At 44.4% G+C, this 27,606-nt stretch overlaps 1 protein-coding gene across 1 annotated transcript in view; it reads left to right on the top strand.

The window, feature by feature from the left end:
• The window catches only part of LOC138296482 (uncharacterized), a 1,064,486-nt gene that overhangs the window by 232,821 nt on the left and 804,059 nt on the right, over positions 1 to 27,606 (top strand). Inside the window, exons 13-14 of the mRNA XM_069235627.1 lie at positions 15,008 to 15,143; positions 19,686 to 19,823. Of these exons, the coding sequence (XP_069091728.1) occupies positions 15,008 to 15,143; positions 19,686 to 19,823 (274 nt within the window). The remainder of the gene's footprint in view (positions 1 to 15,007; positions 15,144 to 19,685; positions 19,824 to 27,606) is intronic.

The following is a 27,606-nucleotide window of genomic DNA, read 5'->3' as shown; positions in this document are numbered from 1 at the left end:
CTAGGTATAGGACACTAAGAAAAGCAAGTTGGACACCGAATCCTAAAATGATGCAATCCACACAGGCTAAATGTGCATTGACGTTGTCATATGTGAGATAGATGTCATCTACATAGGATAACGCCTCTGCACTAATAGCATGTAATATTATTGTTACACGGGCAGTGAACAACAAAATCTCCTGTCAAAGCCAAGCGCACTGAAGGCCGCTTAAATCCCAGCTTTTAGGTGCTGGATTTTGGCAGAAAAAACCATTGGAAATATCCAAGGTTATTTTGTATTTTTACGCACTATGTTGTTAATAAGTGCTGTGCTGTGTGAGTTTTGTATTGCAAATGTGCATGTGGGCCTATTTAACTGTCTATAATCTAGACTGTTCTATGTGAATGGTCAGGTTTTGCCACAGGAAATAAAGGGTTATTCACTGCAGAGACGCAGGGTTCAATTACTCCCTGGTATTCAAGTTGTGCAAGAATTTCTCTCATAGGTGCTTTAGCTTCATGTTTAATTGGATATTGAAGCTTCATCCATGGAGTTGATCTAATTGGGATAACATGGTAGGGGAAATCTTTAGCCCACCCAACGTGGTTGTGGAACAGTGCTGGAGCCAATGCCCAATCTGTGGCTTCTTTTACTACGTCTGGAACTAGGACTGAGAAAGAAGGCAAAATGACATCTTCCCCATGTGGGAGCGTGCAGAGAAATTCAGGTGGCCAGTCTTTTTTGCCAGTAAAATGTCATAATTTAGTGTGTGTTAATCTTCTCCAGAAGACAACTTTAATAGTGAACTCTATGTCTCCCAAAATCTGAATGTTTAGTTCGTAAACCCATGTCGGGGAAAATGCACCTGCCCGCTGTTTCGGCTTCAAGGAAGTCGTTAGTCTGTGTCACATCCAGAAGATGTATAAGATTCTGGTGACATATTGTGACCTCTGCCGCACTGTCTAGCAGAGTTACTGCCCACGTCCTGTTCTTCAACAGCGTTGTCCATATGTGTGGCTGCTGCAGCCCTTTTTTTTCCAATTGGAGCTTTTGCTGTGGAAGTTTCTCTTCCTTTTTCGTAAAAGTTTCCAAAGAACATTGTGAGTCCTTTCTCAGCTTAATGTAGTCACTACGATGTTCTGACCACCTTGCTCTGTCACTAGGCTTATCTGATGTGTCCTGGAAGGAATGAGATGGATGATTATCAGTATTTTGGTGCTTATCAAGAGTTTTTAAAGTATCCCTATTTCTAAGATTATATATTTTTTCTGAGGTCTTCAGTTGCAGAGATTCTCCTTGTTGGCTTCTTTCTTTATTTTGTTTATCCCATCGTTTTTTAGAGCTCTCTTGGTCTTGCTTAGTACTTTCCTTACTGGGAGTACTTTGTAGTTTAGTTGGTCTGGCCCCCATACTATTACGACCTATACTAGTATAAGTTCCAGAAATAATGTTTGCCATTGAGGAATCTCCCAGAGCCGCTGGTGAATTGCCAGAGCTGCTGCTTCCCCTTTAATATTGTTTAAAATATTTGAGGAGACTGTGTCAAAATTATGCATCAGTTCCATCCCCAAACCCAGGGCTGGCGCTGCCCCATGTTCATTTTGAATCTGTTTTAACACTTCTGGTAAATTAGCAGGTGTAGGTGTACCATGCATAGTGATATATATTGCAGCAAAGGCTGTGCCCTAAGTGGCACAATCCTCTACTGAGGGAACGATTCCAAATGGCAAACACATTGTGAGAATTCTATATTTATCTTGGGGTCCCGTATGAGGAAACACTGCTTTCAGCTGCTTTGTTTTTTGCGCAACCCAGAACAGACTCTTCTTCTGCTCAGCAGGTGCTTTCCCTATTATTGAAGGGACAGTTTGTGGATTGATCCCTGTAACTGCCAATTTATTTATAGCTGGAGCAGCCCTCGCTGGAGTTGGGGTTCCTCTACCAGGGTTGTGTTTCAGGCATACCATGCAATTTTTAACCACATTTTCTGCGCACTTGGGAATTCCTGCATTTTGCCATACTGGGGCCAACAACTTACAAATCCCTTTCACACTGATGTGAGCCATTCCATGAGCCATTGTAACTACTGCAAGCACATACGCATCGGGTAGCAACCATCTTTGATGTTCTGACAACTCGACCCAACAACCATTCGCATCCAATTTACCCGTACTTTCTCTCCACACACTCAATTCTCTCTCTGTGGCTTCAGCTTGAATCGATTTCACGCTTTCTATCGTGTCTTCACACATTCCAACATCACCAATCCATCTTGCAGGGCCCGCGACATACATTCGGCTCATCACATTCCTTGCCGTTTCTTTTGCGACCTTGTCAGCAAATGCATTCCCACGACCAACATCATCAGTCACCTTTTTATGTGCGCTACACTTCACAATCGCAACTTGCAACGGCAAAGTAAGTGAATCAAGGAGCTCATTTACCAACTGACCATGCTGTATTTTAGTTCCATGCGAGGTCAGGAACCCACGTTCCTTCCACAAACGCCCAAAACTATGGGCCACACCAAACGCATATTGGCTATCGGTATAGATAGTCACTTTCATTCCTTTTGATACTGTACATGCTCTTGTTAGGGCTATTAACTCAGCTGCTTGGGCTGAATTATGTGGGATACGTGCAGCTTTAACAATCGTACCCAAAGTTGTCACAGCATACGCCGCAGTCGTGTCACCATTCGGGAGCTTAAATCATGAACCATCCACCCACAAAGTACCATCACTCTTTGCAATGGGAGTGTCCAGAAGGTCTATTCTCCCTTTCGTTTCTTCTTCTGTTCTATGGAGACAATCATGTTGTTCAGAAGTATCTAACTCCGTCACAATTGGCAATAACGTAGCTGGGTTAAGTGTAGTGCATCTTTTTATATGTACATGGCTTGCTAACAATGTCAACTCGTAACCTGACAATCGAGCACTAGTTAAATGCTGTGTCTTGGTTCTGTTTAACAACGTGTCCACTGCATGTGGAACCATTACGATTAATGTGTTATTCATCACTAAACCAGCAGACTGTCGGATAGAAACAGCAGCTGCAGCTGCCGCTCTTAAGCAGCTCGGTAGTGCCTTAGCTACTGGGTCTAAGGTTGAAGAGAAATAGGCGCATGGACGCTCCCTGTCTCCAAACTGTTGTGTCAAAACTGCTAACGCACAACCTTCTTTCTCATGGACATACAATGTAAAAGGCTTGCTGTAGTTGGGGGTACCCAACACAGGAGCTGAACATAATGCATCACGTAATTCGACAAAACTTTTCTGACAATCTTCAGACCATGGGACGGGATTTGGTATATCTTTACAAGTTAATGCCACCAAGGGTTTGGCTATTAACGAAAAATTAGGTATCCATTGTCTGCAATATGATGTAATACCCAAGAAAGCACGCACTTCTCTTTGTGTTCTTGGCACACTCATTGCTGCAGCAGCCCTGATTCTCTCTGGGGTCAGTTGCCTTCCCTCCTTCGAAAAGAGATGACCTAAATAGGTCACTTCTTTTTGACAATACTGTAACTTTGAAAGGGACACTTTGTGGTGTAAATCAGACAAATGACGCAATAATGACAATGTTGCTTCTTTGCAGATCTCCTTAGTATCTGCGGCAACTAGCAAATCATCTACATATTGAATGAGAGTGGCGCCATCAGGTAACATAAGAGTGTCAAGTTGTGCTTTCAAAGCCTGACTATAGATAGATGGACTTTCACAATAGCCTTGAGGAGCTCTCTTAAATCTGAAGCTTCGTCCTCCCAAATTGAAGCCAAAAATGTCCCTGCTCTCTTCTGCAATAGGGATGCTGAAGAAAGCATTTTTCAGGTCTATTACTGAAAACCAAGTGGCTGAAGCTGGAATCATTGTCAACAATGCAGTGATATCGGGGACGACTTGAAACTGTGGCACAACTATTTTGTTCACCTCTCTAAGATCAATTACAAACCTATAAACAGGTGGCTGAGTAGGGTCAGTATGCTTCAAGACAGGCAAAACAGGACTATTGCAAACGTTGCCTCTTGTCTCTTCAATTACATCCTTCTCAATCAGATCACAAATAAGTGCTAACAACGCTTTTTCCCCTTCACTAGAGATCTTGTATTGGGGAATACGTGGCATTTTAACATTGGCTTTTAATGTTATCACATATGGCTGAATTTCCAAAAGACCTACATCATTAGGTCCAGTAGCCCAAAGAGTATTAGGAAGAGACGAAAATTCTGGTGGAAATCTGTCCTTTGACAAATACATTGGTGAAACCACTTTCTTACCCAATGTGAGTTGCACTCCAGAAGGAGAGCAATACAATGTCGCATACAATCTCTTTAACAGATCTAATCCTAACAAGTTCTCGCCACAACCTGTCGTCAAAATAAGGGGTGTTTCAAATTTACACGGTCCAACAGAAAGAGATATAGGATTAGAAATCGGATTTCTAACTGGGGCGCCGGAAAACCCTACTGATACATTTGTTTCGCCAGACAAAGGTGCGCCAGGGAGTTTTGAGTGCATAATAGAACTCTTGGTAGCACCAGTATCCAACAGAAAAAGTTCTGACACACCTGATGCAATCACCTTAACATAAGGCCCACTCTGATCTACTGGAACTGAAACAACTCCCTCTCTTTGTCTATGGCTGTCCTAGCAATCATTACTGTCCAAATGCTCATCCTCTGTATAGTAATCATCAGTATAGTACTGAGCCGTCCTACCAGATGCATTAACCTGTTGATCAAATCTGTTCATTGAGTTTTGAGGGAGGAATGGGCGCGCGCTCTGGGGAACATATCCACGTCCTCTTCCTCTAGGTGCTTGTGGAACACCTCGACCTCTTAAACCAGAAGTACCATTTGCGCGCTGTAGCAAAGCAGGGCAACTATACTTGAAATGACCCTCTTCCTTGCAATATGAACACTGATTGGGACCTACTGGGATACGTGGTTGAGCATACTCGGTTCTTTGCGAGTTTCTCTGAAACGGTTGGGGCTGACAGTTATTCTGATAGTTGTTCTGTGCACCACTATTCTGACCACCACGTGGCGGGTACGCTTGTTGTAACAGAACCTTAGTTTTCAATTCTTTTGTTTTCTTCTCGACTCTATCTCTCTCATCTTTATCTCTATTTTCGTAGTACTGTGCAGTAGCCAATATCTGTGCTGAAGAGGAAACTGCCCAAGAACTTTCTGAGTCTTTTAACTTTTTACACAACTCAGGAAGCAGATTATGCACAAATTTATCGACGAACAAACGTTGACCACCTTCCGTGCTCATATCTTGACCACTGTGGTCCACAAACGTTTCTTCAAACCTGGTGAAGAAATCTGATACCGTTTCTTCTTTCTTTTGCTTACATGCAGACAATTTATCCCAGTTTACACGCATCGCAGGCATTATAGTTTTCATGTAATCAATAATCCTACCAGGAAGCTCTGTCACTAAAGGCTCAGGTTTAGCACCACCAATTTGTCGGGCATCTGCAGTAGCAATATTAGCCCATGTGTCACCTAACTCTTGAGCATGGTCTGTATGGCGAATCTTTCCCCATAAAGGCTGTGGAACAACATTCCCAAACAACATGTCTATGTCAGCTAAATTCATAATGCAAGACCCCGCAGTCTGTGACAATTCCTTGTAATACCCTGTAGGATTCTTACGGGGATCAGGCAATGTCTGCTTAAGGGCTAAAACTTCAGCTCGATTCCATGGAACGTGTACCCATACACGCTGGAAATGAGGCAGGACAGGTGGATTAGCATTTGGGTCCCCTTCCCTCCACTGTGGGGGAACTTCCCTCATGGGGTAATGTTTCCCTTTCTTTTTAGCAGAAGAATCATATTTAAACAATAACCTGGAAACACCTTCAGTCCTAAACGACAATAACATCGCAACTGCTTTCTCGACATCTGAACCCACAATCAAACCTGTCGAAAAATCGAACCGTACACGACACAACTTAGGCGGATTGGGCTCCAAACCATTTTCCTCTAAATCCTCAGAAAGAAAAGTACACATTTTTTCAAAAACGTATCTCTGTTTCGGTTCTTCCCACTGATGGAAGACATCCATAACAGACTCTAGTTCATATCTCGCTGGTTCAGTAACCCATTTATGCGCCAAATAATTCAGTGTCTCTTTCTCCATACCATCAGGCAATTGGCTACGCAATTGTTTACGCTCTAAAACTGGGGTCGTAGCTAATGACCCAAAGAGAGGGGATAAAAGACTAGTCACAGTGTTTGTCATTCTCTGACGGATAGAGGGAGAGGTTGACAAATGAACAGGAGGAAAAACAGAATGAGACAAGGCAGAGACAGAAGCAGTGTCAGAAACAATACCAGGAGTGGTAGTCGCTATAGTAGTCAAAGTTGTAGGAAGTAAAGGCAGAGCAGATGTCAAAGCCGGTGGCCCTTGAGGAGGCTGCACCGGAGGAATAGGAACCAACTGAAGAATAGCTGGTGGGTGCTGGGGAGGAGCAGGAGGCAATGCAACCACTGGTTGTGCAACTAGAGGTTGCGGAGGTGCCGTGGCATTCTGCGCATAGGGTGGTGGCGAACTTAGCAAATGCGACATTAGGGGATCTTTTTCAGAGCCTTTTGCTGCATCTTGCTGAAGAGGCGGCAAAACTGGATAGCATTTATCTACTGTCATTTTATGTCGCCTATGCAACTGCTCATTCAACTGTTCTACTTCGTTATCTTTAAACTGTATAGCAGCTTGCATAATCGAAATACCTTTTTCTCTCTTATTTTTCTTAGCTAATTTAATTTCCTTTTGCTTGGCTTCCTTACGCCATAAGCGGAAAGAATCAAACATTGCCGGCCGGGCTTTCTTCTTAAAAAGTCTAACTTCGAGGTTATCCAAGATTTCTGTGTCAAAGCTACCATTTTGGGGCCATTTTAAAACACCATCTTTTCTGGTGTAACGGATCCATACTTCATTATATGTGATGGGGCCTACTCCGTGCTTCACATATAGTTCATAGGTTGGAGTTCCAATCGGAGGAACCGGACATGAGTCCTCCAACCGGGAGTCCCTTTTACAACCAAGACAAAACAAATTTCCAAGTCTGCTAAGACCAGGCATCTTCGCTCACTAGTCTAGCTTCAAACTTCAAAGGATTATCGTTTACGATAGTCTCGTGAATACACGAGTCCTTCGGCTTTGGTACTTGCAAGTTCCAAATCAAAGTGATCCCGAAGGGATACCAAACCAAATGTCCAACTAAGGACCAAACCAAGTGTCCAACTAAGGACTGGGAGACGCTCCACTTATACTTAACTGAAAATATCGATGACGTCACCAGAAGACTCGTCTTATCGTTTCGCTCTACCAAACATCAAGGGTCCAAATCAGGGCGATAGCCAGGGTAGCAGTCCTTCGTAGCCGTCGGGAAGCTGGGAACCTCGCAGCAAAGACTTTCGGACCACGTCGACATGCAGGGGTCGATGAAGTGGCGGCCTTCCTCCAGAATTTTCACACGAAGCTCCTCACGGACCTCAGGCTTGGACCGGTACCGCTGGTATCGCCCCACGTTGGGCACCAACTGAGGTACTGGGTTTTTCAGAACCGGTACTGATCCGATAACCCAGCGGTGCCAGGGTACACCCAAAGACCTCGGGTACTTTCCTGATTCAGACCACAGAAACTCAGAGTCTTCCAGGTGAAGTCAAAGATCTAATTTATTGGCTGCAACCAAGTAACAAGCGTCCTAGAAGTACAACAGCACGGTTTGTATGTTCTCAGGAGACTGTGTGTCAATGTACAATCAAGTTTCCTTATATACAGTTTTTTAAGCTTCAGGCAAACATTCTTGACATTTTGGTTGGTCATTCACATGTTTTCACTACAAAGGAAAAAACAGTGTCATGATGAAACCTCATATTTCATGTCATCCAACCCATAATAAATTACCCGGCAAGGCCTAGAATTTCACATCAGATAAGTGTGGACCCCCAATAAAAACGGGCACCTCCCCCTCGTAAAGTAAGAAGAAGAAAAGAGCAGGTGCAGGTGTGAGCAAGATTAGGCAGGGTGTGTGAGCGATAATAAGGGTTTTATGGCATGGTGTGCCTTGATGCTATCTGATTCGGCCACTGGGAGAGGGACTGACCAAACAGGGTTGGCCTGAGGCAATGGTTCCAGCTTGCCCAGGTCAGAGAAAAGTCAATCAAGGTGTACGTGTCCTTGGAATCAAATCTGACTGTATTATAAGCCTATGTGAGGGCAACTTTTAAAATGGCTGCCGTGTATAAAATGGGAGCCACGAGTGCAGGACGAAAATGGCGATTTCGAGGTGAAAACGCTGCTGGAATTGAGCGAAAATGCTCATGCTTAGTGTACTAGTCATTATCGGTCTTTTGATACTAAAATCGTACTGCTGTGGCAAAGTAAATTACATGGGTCCAGAATTTTTAGAACCACAAGATGCAGGACAGATTTCATAGCACTTTTTGAAATACAATAAAACATACGGGCTGTCATTATTAGGAAGTTGAGACAGAGCACAATCAGGATTGTTATCACAAGTGAAAATTAAATAAACAACCCCAACATATTGGAATAAACATGTGCATAGGAATCCTACCCAAACACCTAGCTTCCAAGCGAGCGCACAGCGGTGATAGCCATTATCTGCAAGTACTTAGTCCATGGAAGGAACACCCACCCCCAGTATCTGAAACAGGGGACTGCCCGCAGTCACCTTCGTTTGTTGCAGAGACAGGGCTGAGGTCAGCAAAGTAGCAGTGAAACATCACAGATGGGTCTCCTGGCTGGAATGACCTCTCTAACCTTCTTTGGCCCATGTGATGCTTTTATAATATAACATGTTTGTATTCTGGGAAACAGGCCTGACGTGATCATCATCGTCTAAGTGTTGGGCTGTCTGTGCACTCTTGTGGTGGCAGTACTAGATAGATTATCATGTACTGCGATGGGCAACCTTGAGCAGAGGTACACTGTGAAAATGTTGTGCACTGAAAGCAATAAGAACGAATTCAAAGAATAGCAGCTGATTAGGGAAAATAAAACATTCCTGCTAAAAGCAGGCAGTGCTAAAATGAATTAAAAAGAATAAATGAAAATAGAGCATGTATCTGGGTAAAAAGGCACAGGCCACAGGCCTAAGTTAAAATACATGTGCCCAAGCAAAGTTCTAAAATGAGCCCACAACAGAACTTGGCAGCTCCTAATTTGTCTATGAGCTCATGAGCTTGGAGGGTGGGGGTGAGCATTTGTCTTGGTAACTGGGTTGAGGCCCCTATGGTTCACAGAGAAATGGAGTTCTGGGGTGGCGCCCAGAGAGGGCGCTTTAGGTACCAGCACCACTCGGCTGGACCTGGGACAACTGGAGTACTCACTCACCCCCAATTCAAGCATCTTGGAGATCTCTCGTTAATGCCAGCCCTGACCTTTTCAGACAGCCTGTAAATTTTGTTGTTCACAGGCATACTGTCTAATGTATCAATGTCATGATGCACAAATGTGTAAACCGAGAGGTGAGGGAGAACAGAGAGGTAAACTGCCCCAACAACTGGCGGCAGTCTCTCTGTTGATCTAGGGTCAGAATAGGGGAGAGGCTGACACCCTCTGCTAACCCATTCTACTCCTTGGAAGATAGGAGATCAGGGAGAGGTTCACTTTCCTCTTCCACCCCATCATCTTTCACCAGGAACATGTTGGAATGAGACCACAGTGTGGATGAAGGCAGTTTACATGGAGTACCCTTAAGGGGTTTCTGGAGGTCTTGAGGTCTAGGACAGAGCCAGCAGGACTGAGGCAAAAGTAGGTAATCGATGTGGCACCCTTGACAATTGTGTGACGGCAGGGGCGCGCATCCCTCCTCCTACCATGCCACCTAAAGAGTTAATTACATAGTGATAAGTAAGTGATATTTTCCCCATATCTCAGGCAAGTTAGCCTGTTTTTTCACATGCCTCTATGTTTTATATTTGTCTAAATAGAGACAGACGGGATTACAGAAGATCCGGGGCACGTATTTGTCCTGATGAAAGCCCAAGGACCCTTAGTGGCCACTGTATAGGATCTGAAACAGGTCGACAAGTGAATAGGGTAATAGGGCTATTACCCCCATGTTTTACTTTTTTACCCACCTATTGTTTTTAACTATACCTGAGCAGCTAATAATAAAAGGGAAACCTGGGTGGCTTAAGGCATTTTTATTCTCTAAGACCCTTCCATTATTTAAAATGGGCCCCTATGTACTCTGCAGGAGTAGCGCCAAAATTTTGTGCTACTCCTGCAGAGTACATTAATAGAGTCTAAACCAATTACGCTATTGCCCCCTACCCTGCACCATGGTGCGCCATATTTTAAATACGGTGTACAAATGGTGGGGCTGGGGGGGGGCACTAAGGGGCGCAGGGAAAGTTTCCATATATCTGCCCCTCATTGTTTACCTCCCTTTGTTGTTAGGGGTCTTGAGGTCCACCCGGTCGGTGACCTCCCCCTTACTCCCCTTCACCTCTTAAGGACCCAACCAGCGGTAGTGTAGGGCCCTAGACTCCACTGGCTCCATAACCCACATTTTTTGTCCAGGCTGAATCTTGACTAGAGTAGCCTTCTGGTCATGCCACAGCTTCATTACCTCCTAGATGGCTTCTAAGTTCTCAGACGCCTTCTTCTGGAGCTTTTGCACCTGGTTTCTGAGAGCCGGCATATAGCTAACTACATCTTAGGAAGGGGGGGTCTTGTTCCCATCCCACACTTACCAGGCTGATAGGTCCCCAATAAGGTGGCCATAGATAAGTTCAAATGAGTCCAACTGAACTCCCTTCTGTGGCACTTCCCTGTAGGCAAAAAGCAGGCATGGTAAGAGGATGTCCCACTTCTGCCTCATTGGGTCAGGAAGGCCCATAATCATGCCTTTTGGGGTCTTGTTGAACGTTTCAACAAGCTGATTGGTCTGAGGGTGGTATGGTGTGGAGAACTTGTAAGTTACCCCACACTCATCCCACATTGACTTAATGTATGCAGACATGAAGTTTGCGCCCCTGTGAGACATTACTTCTTTGGGGAACCCTACTTAGGTAAAATTCCATTTTGGCGCTACTCCTGCAGAGTACATTAATAGAGTCTAAACTAATTACGCTATTGCCCCCTACCCTGCACCATGGTGCGCCATATTTTAAATACGGTGTACAAATGGTGGGGGTGGGGGAGGCACTAAGGGGCGCAGGGAAAGTTTCCATATATCTGCCCCTCATTGTTTACCTCCCTTTGTTGTTAGGGGTCTTGAGGTCCACCCGGTCGGTGACCTCCCCCTTACTCCCCTTCACCTCTTAAGGACCCAACCAGCGGTAGTGTAGGGCCCTAGACTCCACTGGCTCCATAACCCACATTTTTTGTCCAGGCTGAATCTTGACTAGAGTAGCCTTCTGGTCATGCCACAGCTTCATTACCTCCTAGATGGCTTCTAAGTTCTCAGACGCCTTCTTCTGGAGCTTTTGCACCTGGTTTCTGAGAGCCGGCATATAGCTAACTACATCTTAGGAAGGGGGGGTCTTGGGAGCTTTTTCCCATCCCACACTTACCAGGCTGATAGGTCCCCAATAAGGTGGCCATAGATAAGTTCAAATGAGTCCAACTGAACTCCCTTCTGTGGCACTTCCCTGTAGGCAAAAAGCAGGCATGGTAAGAGGATGTCCCACTTCTGCCTCATTGGGTCAGGAAGGCCCATAATCATGCCTTTTGGGGTCTTGTTGAACTTTCAACAAGCTGATTGGTCTGAGGGTGGTATGGTGTGGAGAACTTGTAAGTTACCCCACACTCTTCCCACATTGACTTAATGTATGCAGACATGAAGTTTGCGCCCCTGTGAGACATTACTTCTTTGGGGAACCCCACTCAGGTAAAATTCCCCATCATGGCCCTATCCACTGCAAGTGCAGTCACAGTCCTCAAAGAAATCGCCACTGGGTACCTAGAGGCATGGTACACCAAAACCAGAATAACTTTATTGCCTGAGGCGGTTTTGGGGCCCAGGTGCCTAACAATGTTGATGCCCACCTTTTGAAAGGGCAAAGGTCATGTCCTGCTCCAGGGGTATATATCCTAAGACACACCCAGTAGGAAGTCTCACTGGGGAACCACAAACACATGTGCTGCCCCAGGCTCAGGAACCTTTGGCTCATCATATTGGAGGTCATTCTCCCAAACAGGTGATCTCCAGAAGTGGCACCAGCTGCCTTGGCCTCAGCTTGCCACCTCAAGCCCTCTAGAGCTGGGCACCCTTTCTTAACTCTACATACTTCCTCCCTGGTGGGCCCAGGGTTGTTCCCATGTTACCAGGCTAGTTTCCCATGCCTCTGTCATTTCACTTTTTGGCAGCTGCCTTTGCCATTTTTCCAGACTCCAAGCCTTCTTGACTACCCTCTTTGACTTTCGGGAGCGCATCCAGGGGTAGGTGGAGCCGCCCGTCGCCAGGCTCTTGACATAGTGTGTTAAACGAACCTGGCCAATGGCCTGCGTGATCCCATGAAGCCCTGACTCAATGTGGGAGGGGTGACGAATAGGAACAAATTAAGGGTCACAATGGACTCATGTAAGTGACTGACGATAACTTTTTGTTTGACTGTCAGTTCTGATATGTGATAGCCAATTTAGCTTGTAGTTGGAGAAGTTTTTACACTAGGTCCTGAAGAAGCGTCATTGGATCCATGTGGACCACAAAGACGCGAAACATGTCGACCCGATTTTGAGGTGGGTCTTACAGTTTTTTGACCCTCCGTTATTAGACATACAGTTAGAGAGTGGCAGAGCATTATCTCTATCTCACTCTCCTGATCAATATTTTAATCTTGGCCTTCACCCCACATAGACAGAATAAAGTTAAGTACTCATTAAGGGTCCTGAGCCAATTTTATTTTCTTTCTTTGAACTCTCCCCATTTTCTTTCCCCCTACTTATCTGCGGGATAGAGTGGCATCATCGAGAAAAGATCTCCGGCAAAGAGCCCCCCAGATGGGTGGTGCCCGTCAGACATTGCAGCGCCGGTCTGACGAGGAGCTTGTCCGATGATGAAGCATGACACCCATTTGGGTGTGTGAGGACTCTTGCTCCTATTAAATAGGACTCCAGATTACTCGTCCTGTCTCCCTTTGTTACCTAGGAACAGTGTATTGCATTATTAGTACCCTCTCAGGCTTCCATGGCCCTTGTGGTCAGGCACACCCACTCAGGCAACACTAACATCTACAGGTGGGACCTTAGCTCCACTTCTTTCCAGACAGTGTGCTCCAGATCATTGTCTTACAGATAACCCACCGCCACGGCATGGCTATCAGCTACATTTAGAGAACCTGAGAACCCCCCCCTACTAAAAGAGAACCAATGCCACTGAATAATGACTCTCACGGTTGTCTGCTACTACAACCTAGTGGATGTATGGGGATTTCCTGCTCAGAGGACCCCAGATGTCACCTTACAGTAGTCATACTGGCTCCTGTGTCCCTCAGAGCCTCCATCACCTGTCCATTGATGGTGACCCACTGCCTTACATAGAAGTATTGGAAGGCATGTGGGTGTTGAGCACCATTTTATGTCACCCAGGGACACTAGGGTAACCTCAGCTTGCTCCCCTACACTAACTGGTAGCAATCTCCTCCCCAGGCCTTACACAGGGCAACCCAGTGGGGGCGCTGTGTTCTCTTGGGACACTTGACATCCCTCTTCATGTGCCCAAATATCTGTAATACATATAGCACAAGGGTACAAACATTCCTGTTTTCTTGTCTACAAACCCATTCTTCTTTTTATCAAATTGGAGCTGGCTTCACTTCCCCTGGGAACTGTTTTGGGAGCCATTTGAGAAGTCTTTACTTTATTTTTGTCCCTCTTTCCTTCTTCTGTTGTGGACCCATACCACCTATTTTGGAATTCCCCCAGATGCCTTCATGGACACTCTGGTACTGACCCAGGGGTCTGTCTCCTTTGCAAGCTCCCTGAGCACAGTCAGCTTGCTGTCAATCAGGTGCTGATGCAGCTCTGTAAAGCAGGTACTGAAAATGTGCTTCCTCAAACTTAGATTGTACAGCCCAGTAAAATCATTCACTTTGCTGCCCCCTGCTCACCCATTGAGTTCCTTGCTAGAGTAGTCTAAGAAATCCACCCAAGACTGGTTTGGCAATTTCTGGTTGTCCATGAACCTGATGCGATACCTTTCAGGGGCAACATCCTTGGTGGGCTTTGATGAAGCTGGTAGGCAAGACATTTGCCTCATCCACTAGTTTATAGGCAATAAAAATAAGCTCATTCGGAGTAACAGTAACACATTTCAGAGACCTCAGTGAGTGGGAACCACAAAGTCAGTTCTACTGCCCTTAGTTTAACTTTTAAACAGTATCACTGCTTGTTGCAGATAATGTCATTGTCACTTTTCGCTTTATGTTTACAGTAAAACAAATCTCTTCTCTTTTTAAAGTTGTACTTGATTCTACTTGAATCACATTGCTCCACGTGTGCTCCTAATGTGCTAATAAATAGTCATCTAAACTGTAATCTGTACAAAGCAACCCTATCCTAAGCCCAGCAGCCTTCCCTGCCACACCTACCCTGTTGGTAGCTGTTCCACTTCTCGATCTCTGGCACAGTTGGCCTTTGGCCATTGTTGGGTTCATGAGTTATGAGTGTGCATGTCATGAGAAACAATCAGAAGATATGTGCTGTGAGCCAAGGAGAATGTCTAGAGGTACTGGAAGGTGATTAATAATGTATATGCCATACAACAGTTCAAAAGTTTACCAAATCTGTTAAATCTGTGGGGGCAGTAAATATTATAGCTTGTACTGTTGTCTGTCTAAATTAAGTTCCTTTTAGAGAAAAGTAGCTTGTGGATTATGCTTGTGGGCCTGATAAACACAATTCCAAAAGAGACCTAGAAACAGTTTGTAGTTTTAGTGTTTCATCCCAATGCAGCTACATTAATTGTACCTTGCAGAGGTTGTTATAACATATAATAAAATGGCTTTGATATATTTATTTTACCCGTTTGCTTCTAGCCAACCTTTATGATCCGGAAGACCCAGAAGAAGAGGGATCCACTTTATCCACTGTTATCAAAGAAAACCTCCATCAGATGATTGACACTTTGGCACAAACTGTTGATGCAGATGTCTTGCTGGACATTGAGAGACGGTGAGGCATCTACCAGAAGCACCCCAAATCTTCCTGAACTGAATCATGATCAAAAAATTCCAAAGGAGTATAAACTTGTAGGAAAGTTCTTGACTGTACAGGCGCCCCAATGGGCTGTAATTGGATAAAAATATAATTTTTGGAGATGTTATTTTAATTGTATGTGTTAATTTATACATAAATGTTGATTGTTGTATTTCACCTTAACACCTTATCCGTCTTCCTCTTCACATATCTTACTCCATCTTAGCAGAGTAAGGATTGTCCCAGGGAAGGTCTAGACTTGAAGTAAAGAAGATTATTGATGTGAAAGCAATGGTCTAGTTCACCTGTTATAGAGGTCTGTGCATGCATGAAGGTCTTGAGTTTGAATCACAAAATATTAATTCAACCTTTCATCCTATCCAGGATAATAAAATGAATCTTATTGACTTAGATATAATGAATCAATGTTTTCAGTGCCTAGACACTAGACATATGAAATAAATGTAGTGTAGTAGTAGAAAAAGTAGTTGGTAATTGGGCCATTCTGCTTGCACCAAAAGAGACTAGTGGGATTTGAATTTTCATTTTAGTTAGCTTCCAGGTTTTCATAAAGATGGCTGTAACTCAAAGTATGACTATATCTACAGCCTCTATGAAGTTGACCAGGAAACATTTCTTTTGTTTGTTCCCTGAAAAAAATAACATAATTTAAATAAACCTAAATATTGTACATTGTTGCCAGACAGAGTTTATATAAGATTATTGTTCTTTTATAACTGTGTTGTGTTTGTTTATAAGATTGAATTATCTTATTATTAAATATATATATATATATATACATCACTGAGTCAGCACCAATGGTTTTGTAGTTATGGTTACGTTTCATTTTACCTGTAGGAGGCATTCTCTGGTTTTCTAATAACTTTGGGATTGCTGGACGAATGGGAATGACATTTGGCAAAAGTTTCAGCATGTCATGTTTCGTGCAGGTCCTTCCAATGTATGACATGTTACAGCGGGTGTTTAAAAAAAGAAACAGTTTAGATTTTTGCGGCTTGCACTTTTGCGGTTTGGTACAAATCAGTTCAGAAGTTTTTGAGTACTCCATTAATGTAGACTAAACTGTCTATTTCAACAATTTATTTATATGCCGTTATTAGTGGATGGTGGGAAGTATAAATGCTCCCAAGGTATGGTTTAAAAATAAATCAGAATAAATGTTTTTTGTATAAGTTCTTATACCTACACTTGTTGATGTTAGTATTCACAGCAGTGATATCATTTGTGATCTCACCAGTGTTGTTGTCAAATATGTTATCTGTTATGTCACTCCAGAGTTCAGCCATAATGTCATTGGTGATGTCATTTTAATGTCATGTGTGAAGTCTTGAGCAGTGTGTGGTGGGGACATGAGTTATGGTTTGCATAGATAACCTGAACTGGGGAATTTCAGTGGTTTTTCAACTGAAAATCGTAATAACTTCACTTCAAATAGGTTTCATTTCAATGGGGTACATATATTAGTAGAGTTAATACCTAGGTCAACCTACATATGTCGATTTGTGTGTCACTAAACACATGGGTGCTTTAAAAAAATATATTAGGTCAATATGTTTCTAATGTGGTATTGTTAGAAACTGGGTTTCTGGTTGACAGAGACATGCAGCCTGATCAACCATGGAAACACACCCATAGTCAGGGTAAGGCACAAGCAAACCACAAATGAACCTTTGCTCACCCTCTGGTAGTTTGGCTAAGAGCAGTCAGGCCTAACTTAGAGGCAATGTGTAAAGTATTTGTGCAACAGTTCATACAGTACAACAGTGAAAACATCACACAAAAAGGAACCACACCTGGGTAGAAAAATACAACTTAATGTAATAAATAACATGAGAACAAAATGACAAAAAGCTAATAAGTAGAACTTGAGTTATACATTTTTGAAGAATAAACTGTAAAATAGCATTTAGAAGCAAGAAGCACCAACTGGGGAAAGCTGGACACCGGACCAGGACAAAGTCAAAAGTTCTGGATAACTGTGATGAAGCATGGGCTGAATACAAGAACCCAGTGAGGCCTGCTGAACAAAAGAACCTTAATCCTTGTTCTGTCAATGATGAAGATGCGGGGTGCAGCTGAAGCAATTCGCCGATGTTGATCCCCACAGCAGAGGTGTTGTGTTGATTTTCCCCATGCAGTAGAGGGGATGCCTCAATTTTCTCCATGCAACAGTGGCGATGCAATGGTTCTGAGATGTGGCTGGTCAGAAGGCGATGCGCAGATTCTGTTCCTGCAATAGCAGCGCTGCATTGGGGTTGATCCAAGCAGCAGAAGCGATGCACCAGTTCTGATCCACACAACAGGGGTGATGTGCCAATTCCGATCCGCACAGCGACAGTGATGCGTCGGGTTGACAGAGGATGCAGCAGTTCTGCTGAAGCAAGCACCTTTGGCACAATTCCAAGGGTCCAGGACTGGAGGGGCACCACTTGGTAGGACAGACTCACAGCTTGCAGAGTTCAGGTGCAGAAGTAGATTGGTTGGAAGTCTTTTATGTCCCTGAGACATCCGATCAGGAGACCAATCAGCTGGCACTTGGAGTCACTCTGGGTTGTAGGGATGCAGGTCCAGTCCTTCTCACTCCCACGCAAGAGGACAACAGGCAGCAGCAGGTCAGCACACAAAAGCAGGAATCCAGCAGAGTAGCAGTCAAGCAGAGTGGCAGTCCTTGTAGCAGCACAGCAGTCCTTCTTCCTGGCAGGGTATCCACAGGTCTAGAAGTGTACTGAAGTGGTAGGCTCTGAGGTCCAGTTCTTATACCCAGTGGTGCCTTTGAAGTGGGGGAGAATTCAAAAAATGGTCTTTGAAGTGTACAGACGCCCTCCTTTCCTACCCTGGCTCCAGACATACTACAGGGGAGTATGCAGCCCTTTGTGTGGAGGCAGGACACAGTATATTCAGATGTAAGTGTGAAACTGTGCCTAGCTCCTCCCTCCCATCCTCCCAGGATGGCCCATCAGGTCACACCTAAGTTCCATAGAGGGCTACTTAAGTGGGCGGCACAGTAATTGATGCAAGCCCACTGGTAGTATTTAATTCCAGGCCCTGGGTATATGTTGTACCACTCTACAAGAGACTTACATTCCAATCAAACCAATGTTTTAGGGAGAGTTCAAGCACTTTAGCACTAGTTAGCAGTGGTAAAGTGCATAGAGTCCCAAGTCCAACAAAAAATTATTCAGCAAAATTGGGAGGCAAGCAGGCAAAAGGTTTGGGGTAAGACCACCCTATGGTTGACAAGTTTAACAGGTATGTTTTGATGATGCATGTTTTTCCCCTTAGATACATGCATTTGTTCAGGCGCGTGCCTATTTATAGTCCAGTAGATGTTGTGGCACCAGGGCCCAAGGGTGTGATGCACCCAGTTCACCCTAATTCATGGCTGCTTTTTACTACCAATATTGGCAGTGGTGGGTCCATTTTCCATGGCATTCCAAACACTACAGAGATCCCTGGATGGCCAAAGTTTTACACTGCTTCTAAATGTAATAGTTGCAAAATGAGTCCAAAGTCTATCCTACGCAAGTGTGGCTCTACGAGGCAAAGAAGCCTGGACTGTGAATTCGATCTTTACAAACAATTTTAGGCTCCTCATTCGCCTCCTCCCCAACACATCTGGAGTTTGGCCTAGTGAACCAACAATTCGTCAGAAAGGGGACATATTTTAAAACTTAGAAGCAAATAGAATCTGCGCTGGATAACCACCTGAACAAAGCCGTCTGGCATGAAATTGAAGACATTGCAATCGACGACTTGCAGGTTTGATCATTATGGGATTCAAAACTCTCGCAGGGAGCCTTCAACAAACTAATAATTGGGATAGCTAAAAAAAAATCTCTGTGGTCAATGATAAAGAGTCTCTGTCGACCAGATCACACACCTGGACAGTTGTAAATGGATGCAAACCCTTAACCTCTGTCGTACTTGAACACCGGGTAGTCCAGGCGGTTAAAGGAGTCTTTTATTATGTATGGCTTTGGTCTTCTCCCTGGACAAGCTGAGACTAGGCCCTGGCTCCGGAACAAAGAACCATGCATATGCAGACTGTCAAGCAGCAGAGGAGAATGTCGGCCACCTACTCTGTATCTGCCTGGGCCTCATGAGCAAAGTGAGGTGCTTGCTGAAAGAGCTATGGCACCAACAAATTATTCGTTCTAGCAGACAGGCTGTCATTGCCTGTTTTAACTCAACTGATGCAATTCTGAATTCCCATTTTATACATTTTACTCAAGGTGCACAAAACCGGACGGAGTGCAGATCTTGCTAATTCATTCAGATACATCATATGAATAAATCATCTGTGGTTTTAATGGTTTTATGGGGTTTACTGTGGCATCTACATATATGTAATTTTATTTTAATGTATGATATGGTTTTTAAAAACTTTTGCCTAATACATTTTTACTTACTTACAGTTTCCTTGTTTGCATTAAATCCCACGCCGTCCATGTGATGCCACTGAACATGTTACAGCAATTTGCTCTTCTCTTGCCATAGGGAACACAATCCTTTCGAGGAAGGCTATTCAGAGTTCCTTGTGCTGAATCAGCAGCTGGAGAGATATATCTCGGTGTACATCCAGGCTCTCTTTCTCAGAAGAATGCAGACGAACGAAGCTCTCTCTATCTTACAAAGGTAAGATACAGTGTGATGACAAGAGCTCAGTGCTTAATTTGTGCTTGTTGTTTCCGGTGCTGAGCACCGGCACTTATTTTTGAGGGCCGGGGCTTGGTCTTCTGCCTCAAGGATTTGCTGCGGGCAAAAGACACATATGGGAAAGACGGATGAAGGGAAAAACGAAAAAGCGTTACAAAGGAAGAATGCAGAAAGCTGCAAGAGTGAGCTGAAGGGGCAGGTAGTGACGTTATATAGATTGAAGAGGCCCGAGATGGTTCAGGATTACGCTGCCTCAGTATTCCGTGTTCGCACAGTTAATTGCAGCAGCCGCATTTTTAACAGGAGGGCTTTAGGCACCGGCACCTCTTTATTTAGAAATTAAGCACTGCAAGAGCTACACAATGCATGAAACAAGAACTGTGGATTAATGCTTCAGAACAAAAGGCCACTGCCCAACGCAGTAGATCATAGTGGTATTCGTTACATTATAGGCATGCATGTGGTGGTCACAGAGACCTCAAAGTGCTAGAACGTTCAGTAAGAATGTTGTAGTTTGGATACTAACCCCCGAGGAAATACTGGCTATGTGTAAGTAGAAGTTCTGATATGGGGTTTGCCCTCTCAGAAACAGCCCAAAACCGACTCAAGCTTGAGGAAAAGCTTCAGAAATGTTCTCCGATAGCATTACAGCAGTGTTTCAAAGCACATTTCCAACTTTTATATGATTCATAAATGATCTTAGGAGCACTCAAGGCAATCAATGACGGTAGCAGATTCAGCACTCCAATGTGTGAAAGATATACATGTAGACTTTATTCTTGGTGGGAAAATCTGCATTAGGAACTCTGCAATAAACGTGCAGTTGCAATAATAACATGTTTAACGGCAACCCAAGATTACATGGCACTACTTCGATGATATTTTGTTTACATATTATTGCGTATCAATGACACTCAACATCTGGTTTGCTTCTGTGTGTTTCTACCCCTTGATATCATGGCACTTACTTAGTATGCTGTTCTATTATGGAAGGAGATTGGAGGCACTTATCTCCTCCACAGTAACTAGCAGCCTATTACCATGTGCCATCCATGCGCACGTCTTTGTTTACTTCCCTGTCCTCACACTCAAAGCCTTAGTCAACACTTTAGACATCAGCAGACTAAAATCTAACCCTCAATATCTATTTCTGTTTTAATTAAAGTCTTACTCATTTTCTATGTAGAACATGAAAAAGTGATGATACATCAGCTCCCTATTTACACAAATAAAAATCTCAATGGGGTCTCATCACCATCAAATACTTTTGCTGAGACAAAAAACCCTCTAAATATACAGACCTAGAGGAATGAAACGCTGCACATCATAGTATTATGTGCAAAATAAATACAGTCAGCTTTGTAGAGGTGGCGAAAACGCTTATCATTGTTTAGGCCCTGCAGTGGCAGTTTAAAACGTTAGCTGTTTCAATCTAAACATAAGATGTTTACGCCTTACCACTGGGTCCAGACCGTCGTACATTCTAATATGGTTTGATAACTGAATGTGATCACTACACATAGACACAAGAAACAGACTGTTAGGTCTTTTTTATTTCTTTTTTATTTATTTATTTGTACAAAGTTACATATACCAACAATAACAACCCCAGAAGCAATAACCATATCACAGATAGCTCATAGGTGTGCTCACAATAATTTCAGGGACAACCGACAACAAGTCCAATGAGCAAGTGTCCCAGCGAGGCCCAAGCCAAAAGTCCAAGTGTTGTCCCCTCCACATACCAATAGCAACAGCAGAGAGCGCACTCTCAGGAGGAGTCCAATTCAGGAGCTCTTGGGGTACAAACCAACAACGATCACGACAGCAGAAGGACGGAGGCGGCTCAACAGACTCACGCAGCGGAATCATCCCCCAAACAACATTTCCAGCACATGCGGAAGCAATGTCCAGTCCAGCCCATCATATACCTGGCCCTGCGCGCGCCACAGAGACTCTCTCAGATTAATCTGAGGATTCCAAAAAGGAACAAAAAGGCGCCCATATGTCTCTAGGGCTCCTGGCAGAACACAGCATCCCTCAGCCAATCTGATCCCTTCGGAGCCCTTCCCTGCCCTCAGCAGATCGCCACTCTTCTGTTCGCCAGCAAAAGCAGCATACCCACAAGGCGTCTCCACCCCACCGGCACCTCATCCAGCAGGCCCAGCAACGCCATCACTGGGGAAATGGGCAGTCACGCCAGCTATCACATGCATCACTTCACCCCAAAAGGCGCGCACCTCTCCACAAGTCCACGCTAAGTGCAAAAAATCAGCATCCGCAGCATGACACCGCTCACAACGCGCATCATCACGCAGCCCCATCACCCGTATACCACAGGGGGTATAATATAAGCGATGTAGAAATTTAAAATGTATGAGTCTCAGTCTATAATTGGGCGACAGTGCTCTCATGTGTACGCAGCAGCTTCTCCACATAGCATCAGTAATCTCTACCCCAACATCCCCTTCCCATTTAGCCTGCGCAGCTTCCACTACCGCCCTCCGCTGCTCCTGCATGCACCTATATAATTTCGTAACAAGCTGCCGCGGGGACTGCGCGCGCCACAATAACTCAAGCGCCTGAAATGTCCGCGGCACAGTCGGACGACCCGCAAAACTCGCCTAGAGCATCGCGTATATCCGCAGCAAGTATAACCTATGCAGCACATTATCAGCTCCATCATTTAGCACTTCCTCCGGGGATCGCAAACGCTCATCAACAAACCAGTCCCCCAACACAGACAGCCCAGAAGCAGAGAGAAAATCACGCAGTCGTGTGTCGCCAGACATCCTCTCGTCTGCAACCTCCAGCACAGGCATCGCGGGCGCAAAGGGCGCACAGCCACCCGATCTACACAGCAGAGCGGCCCAGGCCCCAGACGTTCACGCAACAGTAGCCACCCCCCTGGGACGAGTCCGGAACATACACCCAAGCACCCGTGGCAGCCGGTCCGGCCACACCGCATCACTCTCGGCCGCAAGATGGGGTAGATACCGCACCAGTTGGATCCAATAGTATGCAAAGTGAGCCTGAGCGCAGTAATAATACAGCTCCAAATCAGGGGCAGCCAACCCCCCCAGCTCAAACGGCAAGGTCAACTTCTCCCATGCGATCCTGGGCTGCCCACCGGCCCACACCAGTCTCACCATAGCCGATCTAAGCCTCCGGAAGAAACCCTGGGGCAGCACTAACGGAAGATTAACAAAAAAATACAAAAATTTGGGCAATACAACCATCTTAGCGATGCCAATGTGCCCAATCAGCGAAAGCGGCAGGGATCGCCACACCTCCAGCCTGTCCTCCAACCAATCCACCAACCTACCATAATTAGCCAGCCAGAGGGTTTCGATGTTGCAGCTTAACCAAACCCCCAGATAACGAACTGGGCCCTCTGCCCATTCAACAGGATAACGCGACGGAAAGCGCGCGGTACGGCCAGTAAGAGGAAGCACCACTGACTTAGACCAATTCATCGCAATACCAGAGAAAGTCCCGAAGCGGACCACCTCCGTGAGCAAAATGTCTAGATTCCCCCTCGGCTCCCGCAAATACAGCGCAATATCATCCGCGTACATTGAGACCAAGATTGGCCGCTGCCTGAACTGCAGCCTCCTGTGATTGTGGTGCTGCCGCAAATAGGCCGCGAGAAGCTCCACGCGACAGCAAATAGGAGCGGGGATAGAGGGCATCCCTGACGAGTGCCCCGCACCACCGGAAAGGGGCCTGATATGCAACCGTTCAGCCGGATCCTCGCAACCGGATCCATATATAACAGCTGAATCAACCTGATAAAGCGCGCACTCATTCCAACCCTGCCCAGCAGCGCAAACAGATAGGGCCACGACAAGGAATCAAACGCCTTCGTCGCATCCAAAAACACTGCGGCAGCCTCATCCTCCGCCGCAAGACCACCCAGCACCACGAAGAACGTGCGCAAATTATGCGCCGTCGAGCGCCCCGGCACAAAACCAGACTGATCCGGAAGCACCAAACCAGACTGCTAGGTCTTGGCAGCAATGCAAGCATACCACATTTGGGCATAAAGAAAAAGTGTCCGGCAGTGCAACAGCAACTCCCAAATTGTATCATGTATAAAAATATATTTTCCAGGCGTACTGAGGGTTTGTACTAACACTCTATAGTCATGGAGATAGCATTCAACTCCATCAGTCAATCAGTAATGATGACCAAGGTGGGGCAATTTGAGGTTAATGGGTATATCTACGCATCTAATAGGATCCAGAGACCATATCATTACAATTAGGTAGTTGTTCAATAAAGGGAAAACAAGACGTGGTGGATGCCATTTGTGAAATCAAGGAAGGCTGTATACATGTTCCCACCTTATTCAATCTGTTTGTGGCTAACAGCTACAAAACCATCTCCCACATTTCAGTGTGAGTTCTCTTAGGCCCTTTAATTTGACAATGACACTATTTTATTACGCTCCACCTAAAGAGGCCCACAATGCTCCCTCCTGGACCTACCGACTCCACTTGCAGTATGCATAGAAGAGCTGAGTGGCTAGATAAGAGGAAAGGTAAGTGTGAAAGGTCTGCTGGGAAGGAAGTCTGGAAAGAAGTGGTTACTGGTGGACGGAAGAATAGCTGTTTTCCAAGCAAAATACCACAGAACATCACCTGTGTATTAACCAGCATTGGTACAAAGAGTTAATCAATAGTACCTTAAAATTCAAGTGTCTTATGCTAAAATTGATAAGGAAAACAGCATATGTAAAACCAATCAATGCTGGTATAACTAGCTTGCAACGGTTATCTGATTGAGTACCTCGAACACTTCTCCACGATTCCTTGTCACTTCCAGTGTAAATCTCAACTTGGGGTTTTGTTACCTTCATGCAGCACAATAGTCAATCATACCAAGTAACCATTAACACTGCACACTTCAGTGGTCAATAGAGGCAAAGCTGAGTCAAACCAAAGTTGGCCTACAAAGAGCGCATAATTTAAGAGAAAACAAAAGTGCCTGTATTTAGCAGAAGGCCCACAAAATCAGGCCTGTGGTACCTAAAGACCATAAATTATCTCGTGACCAAGGCTGAAAATATTTAGGAGTCTTTTTAGACACCAAAGGAATCCACTATGGCCGCAAAGCACAAATAAAAACAAAGCAGGTGCTCTGCTCTCAGTCTGATTGACATTAAAGAAAGCCTTAATGCACCCTACATTTTTGCCACTATCTAAAGTTATTAGCACAGAGTTCCTATAGACAATTTTCAATGGCTGTGAGCCCCTTTGTGGCACAGAAACAAAGCTATTAGAAACTCAGTCTAAACACCTACAGGCAGCTCTTTTGTGAGCCGCAAAATGCTTCATCAGCTCAAATCAGGTTGGAATTTGGCTTAGTCAAGCAATCTATTGCAAGATAAGGTTGCCTTTTTAAAATGTTTTTTAAAGTTAAAAGCTGCCCAGGATGGCTCATCCAACCACTTTGGTAGGACCTGGCAAATGGTTCAAAAACTTTGATAAACACTGAGCACTTAAGGAGGTGCATAAGGAACTTGTAGATTAACCAATTGTGGGTCTAGCTGACATAATTTGCAGGCTTCAAGAAGCAAGTTAATTGCTCCATGTGGAAGGTATCCATTTTTTTTAGACAAAATCGTCGTTGCAAAGCCTTTGCATGCATGTAGTGTTACTGAATCTTATCAAGCTCTTGGCCAACTGTCAAACCTGGGCACTTACTATGCTAACACCATGCATTTGAGATTCGTGAACAGCGTCTAGGAGGGTTTCCAACCTTAGATCACCCACAATGGATAGCAATAGGACGTCAGTACTTGCAGATTGTGTCACCAAGCTCAAAAAACCATTGTGCACATTATCTGCAATTGTATAACACTTCTCTTTGAACGATGTTGCCTACTACAGCACCATTTCAGTAGTTTGGGAGCACAAACATGTCGCCAAACTGTTACAGACTGAATACAATGGAGACAATATAAGAATCAATGCACAGTCTTATCAACTTTGTAAGAACAATTGCACAAACTTTTTTCTTTCTTTCTTCTTTCTTTTTATTTTCTATGTAAAGATTAAAGTGATGATATCACACTGTACCTACCAAAACTCACAATTTTAAACAAATGATGGATTTTTTATGCGATAAATGTTTTAATGCTATTTGTATAATGGTTCTTATCATCAATAAATTTGACTTGACTTGAATAGGGACAAGTGTGGCAGTGCTTTAGCAGACAGAAATTGTAGTTATGAGGGCGGGGGGAAGGGGCTGAATATCTTGCAGCTCCCATAGTTCTTACCGCTCTGGCATCTACGTTATTTGAAAGCAACTGAGGTAGAGAGCTCCTGCATGCATCAGTCTCTCACTAAACATGTTATCTTGTATTTCCATGCTTCATCCTAGCTTCCATTTACAGGTCCACAGACTAAATGACAAGTCACTTTTGCATTACAGTCTACTGTATTGAGCATAAATACATCAGGGTACTCCTCCTTATTATAAACACTTCTCTACTGTGAGTACATCACTGTTTTCAAAAGGTGGTAGTTAGATAGTAAGATTTATCTTTTCTTTGCGCCCACCCAGTTTTCCATTTCTTTTGTGCATGCAGCTCGCAGGGCCCTGTCTGTGTAAAATATTACTTTAGGATTGGTGTTGACCATACCTGTCGATTCCCAGATCACAAGCCCTCCACTTGCTTGGCCTAACATGTACTTAGCTACCAGGGATCAAACCATTAGTAGCTCTGTGGTCCAGATTTCTTGTATTTCAATTATGCGAAACGTTTCAAACCACTATCCCATGTTGTTGTTTATATACCACTTGAAGCCAGCATTATTTCTGGAGAGTATGCTTATTGAGGCAATATCTTTGCTAGGAGCTGGCCGTTGCAGCTCTTTGGTTCAACATACCGAGAGCCATATCCATCCATCACTTCGACTGTGGTCTCTTGCTAAGCTTAGAGAGGAACTATTTCATAGTCTTCTCCCCCATAGTATTCCTTAAACAAGCCTAAAGACATCTCTCTGTAATAAACCGAGACTGATAGCATTCAAAGTATAGTTTCTAGTCAGATCTGCAAAGTCCTTCAGTACTGAAATGCCTAGTCTGCTTGGTACAGCTAGTTTGAGAATAGAAGGGCTGGCCTTTTGCTTTATAATGTCAGTCTTGCTTTGAGTATGATGTATTATGGTGTCAATAACTGTAGTCATTTTGTTTCTAATGGCCAGAACGTCCTCGTCTATGATTAGACATGCCCTTGCTCTGGTTGTCATACAGACTCAAAAGAAAACTCAGGACTAAGCTACTAGTGATCCTGATGAGTTCTTTTCGGCCTCACTGCTATCTTTTTAGCATTATGAATGAGGTATCTTTCAATGTCTTGGCAAGATGTGTGCAAAATCGGCTCCCCAGCCACCTTTGCAGCATGTTCCTTGCAAAGGAGACTCACTTTCGAAGGGAAGCCTCCTTCCATGCCTCCCTAACCAGAACCAACACCAAAGAAGTGCAGGAACACAACCACTAGCCCTGCCCACATACCAAATAATCCACTTCCATCAGCTCTCTCACCACTTCCTCCACCTCTTCCATCACCACACCCATGCACCCTTCTTCTACTGGCTCCTCCAGTCACCTGAGTGGTCTTGCTACTCTGGTTCTCAACCAAGTAGCCCATATGGTGTCTTCGGCCTTTTAAACCTACTACAGATGAAGGTATAACCAACGACCCTGGGTCAACTACAGCGTGGATTCCCCAGGTGATCATTATCCTGTG

The sequence above is a fragment of the Pleurodeles waltl genome, chromosome 5, assembly GCF_031143425.1.
Source record: "Pleurodeles waltl isolate 20211129_DDA chromosome 5, aPleWal1.hap1.20221129, whole genome shotgun sequence".
Lineage (NCBI taxonomy): Eukaryota > Metazoa > Chordata > Amphibia > Caudata > Salamandridae > Pleurodeles > Pleurodeles waltl.
The sequence above is the reverse complement of the archived record's forward strand: the minus strand, read 5'-3'. Positions and strand labels throughout refer to the sequence as shown.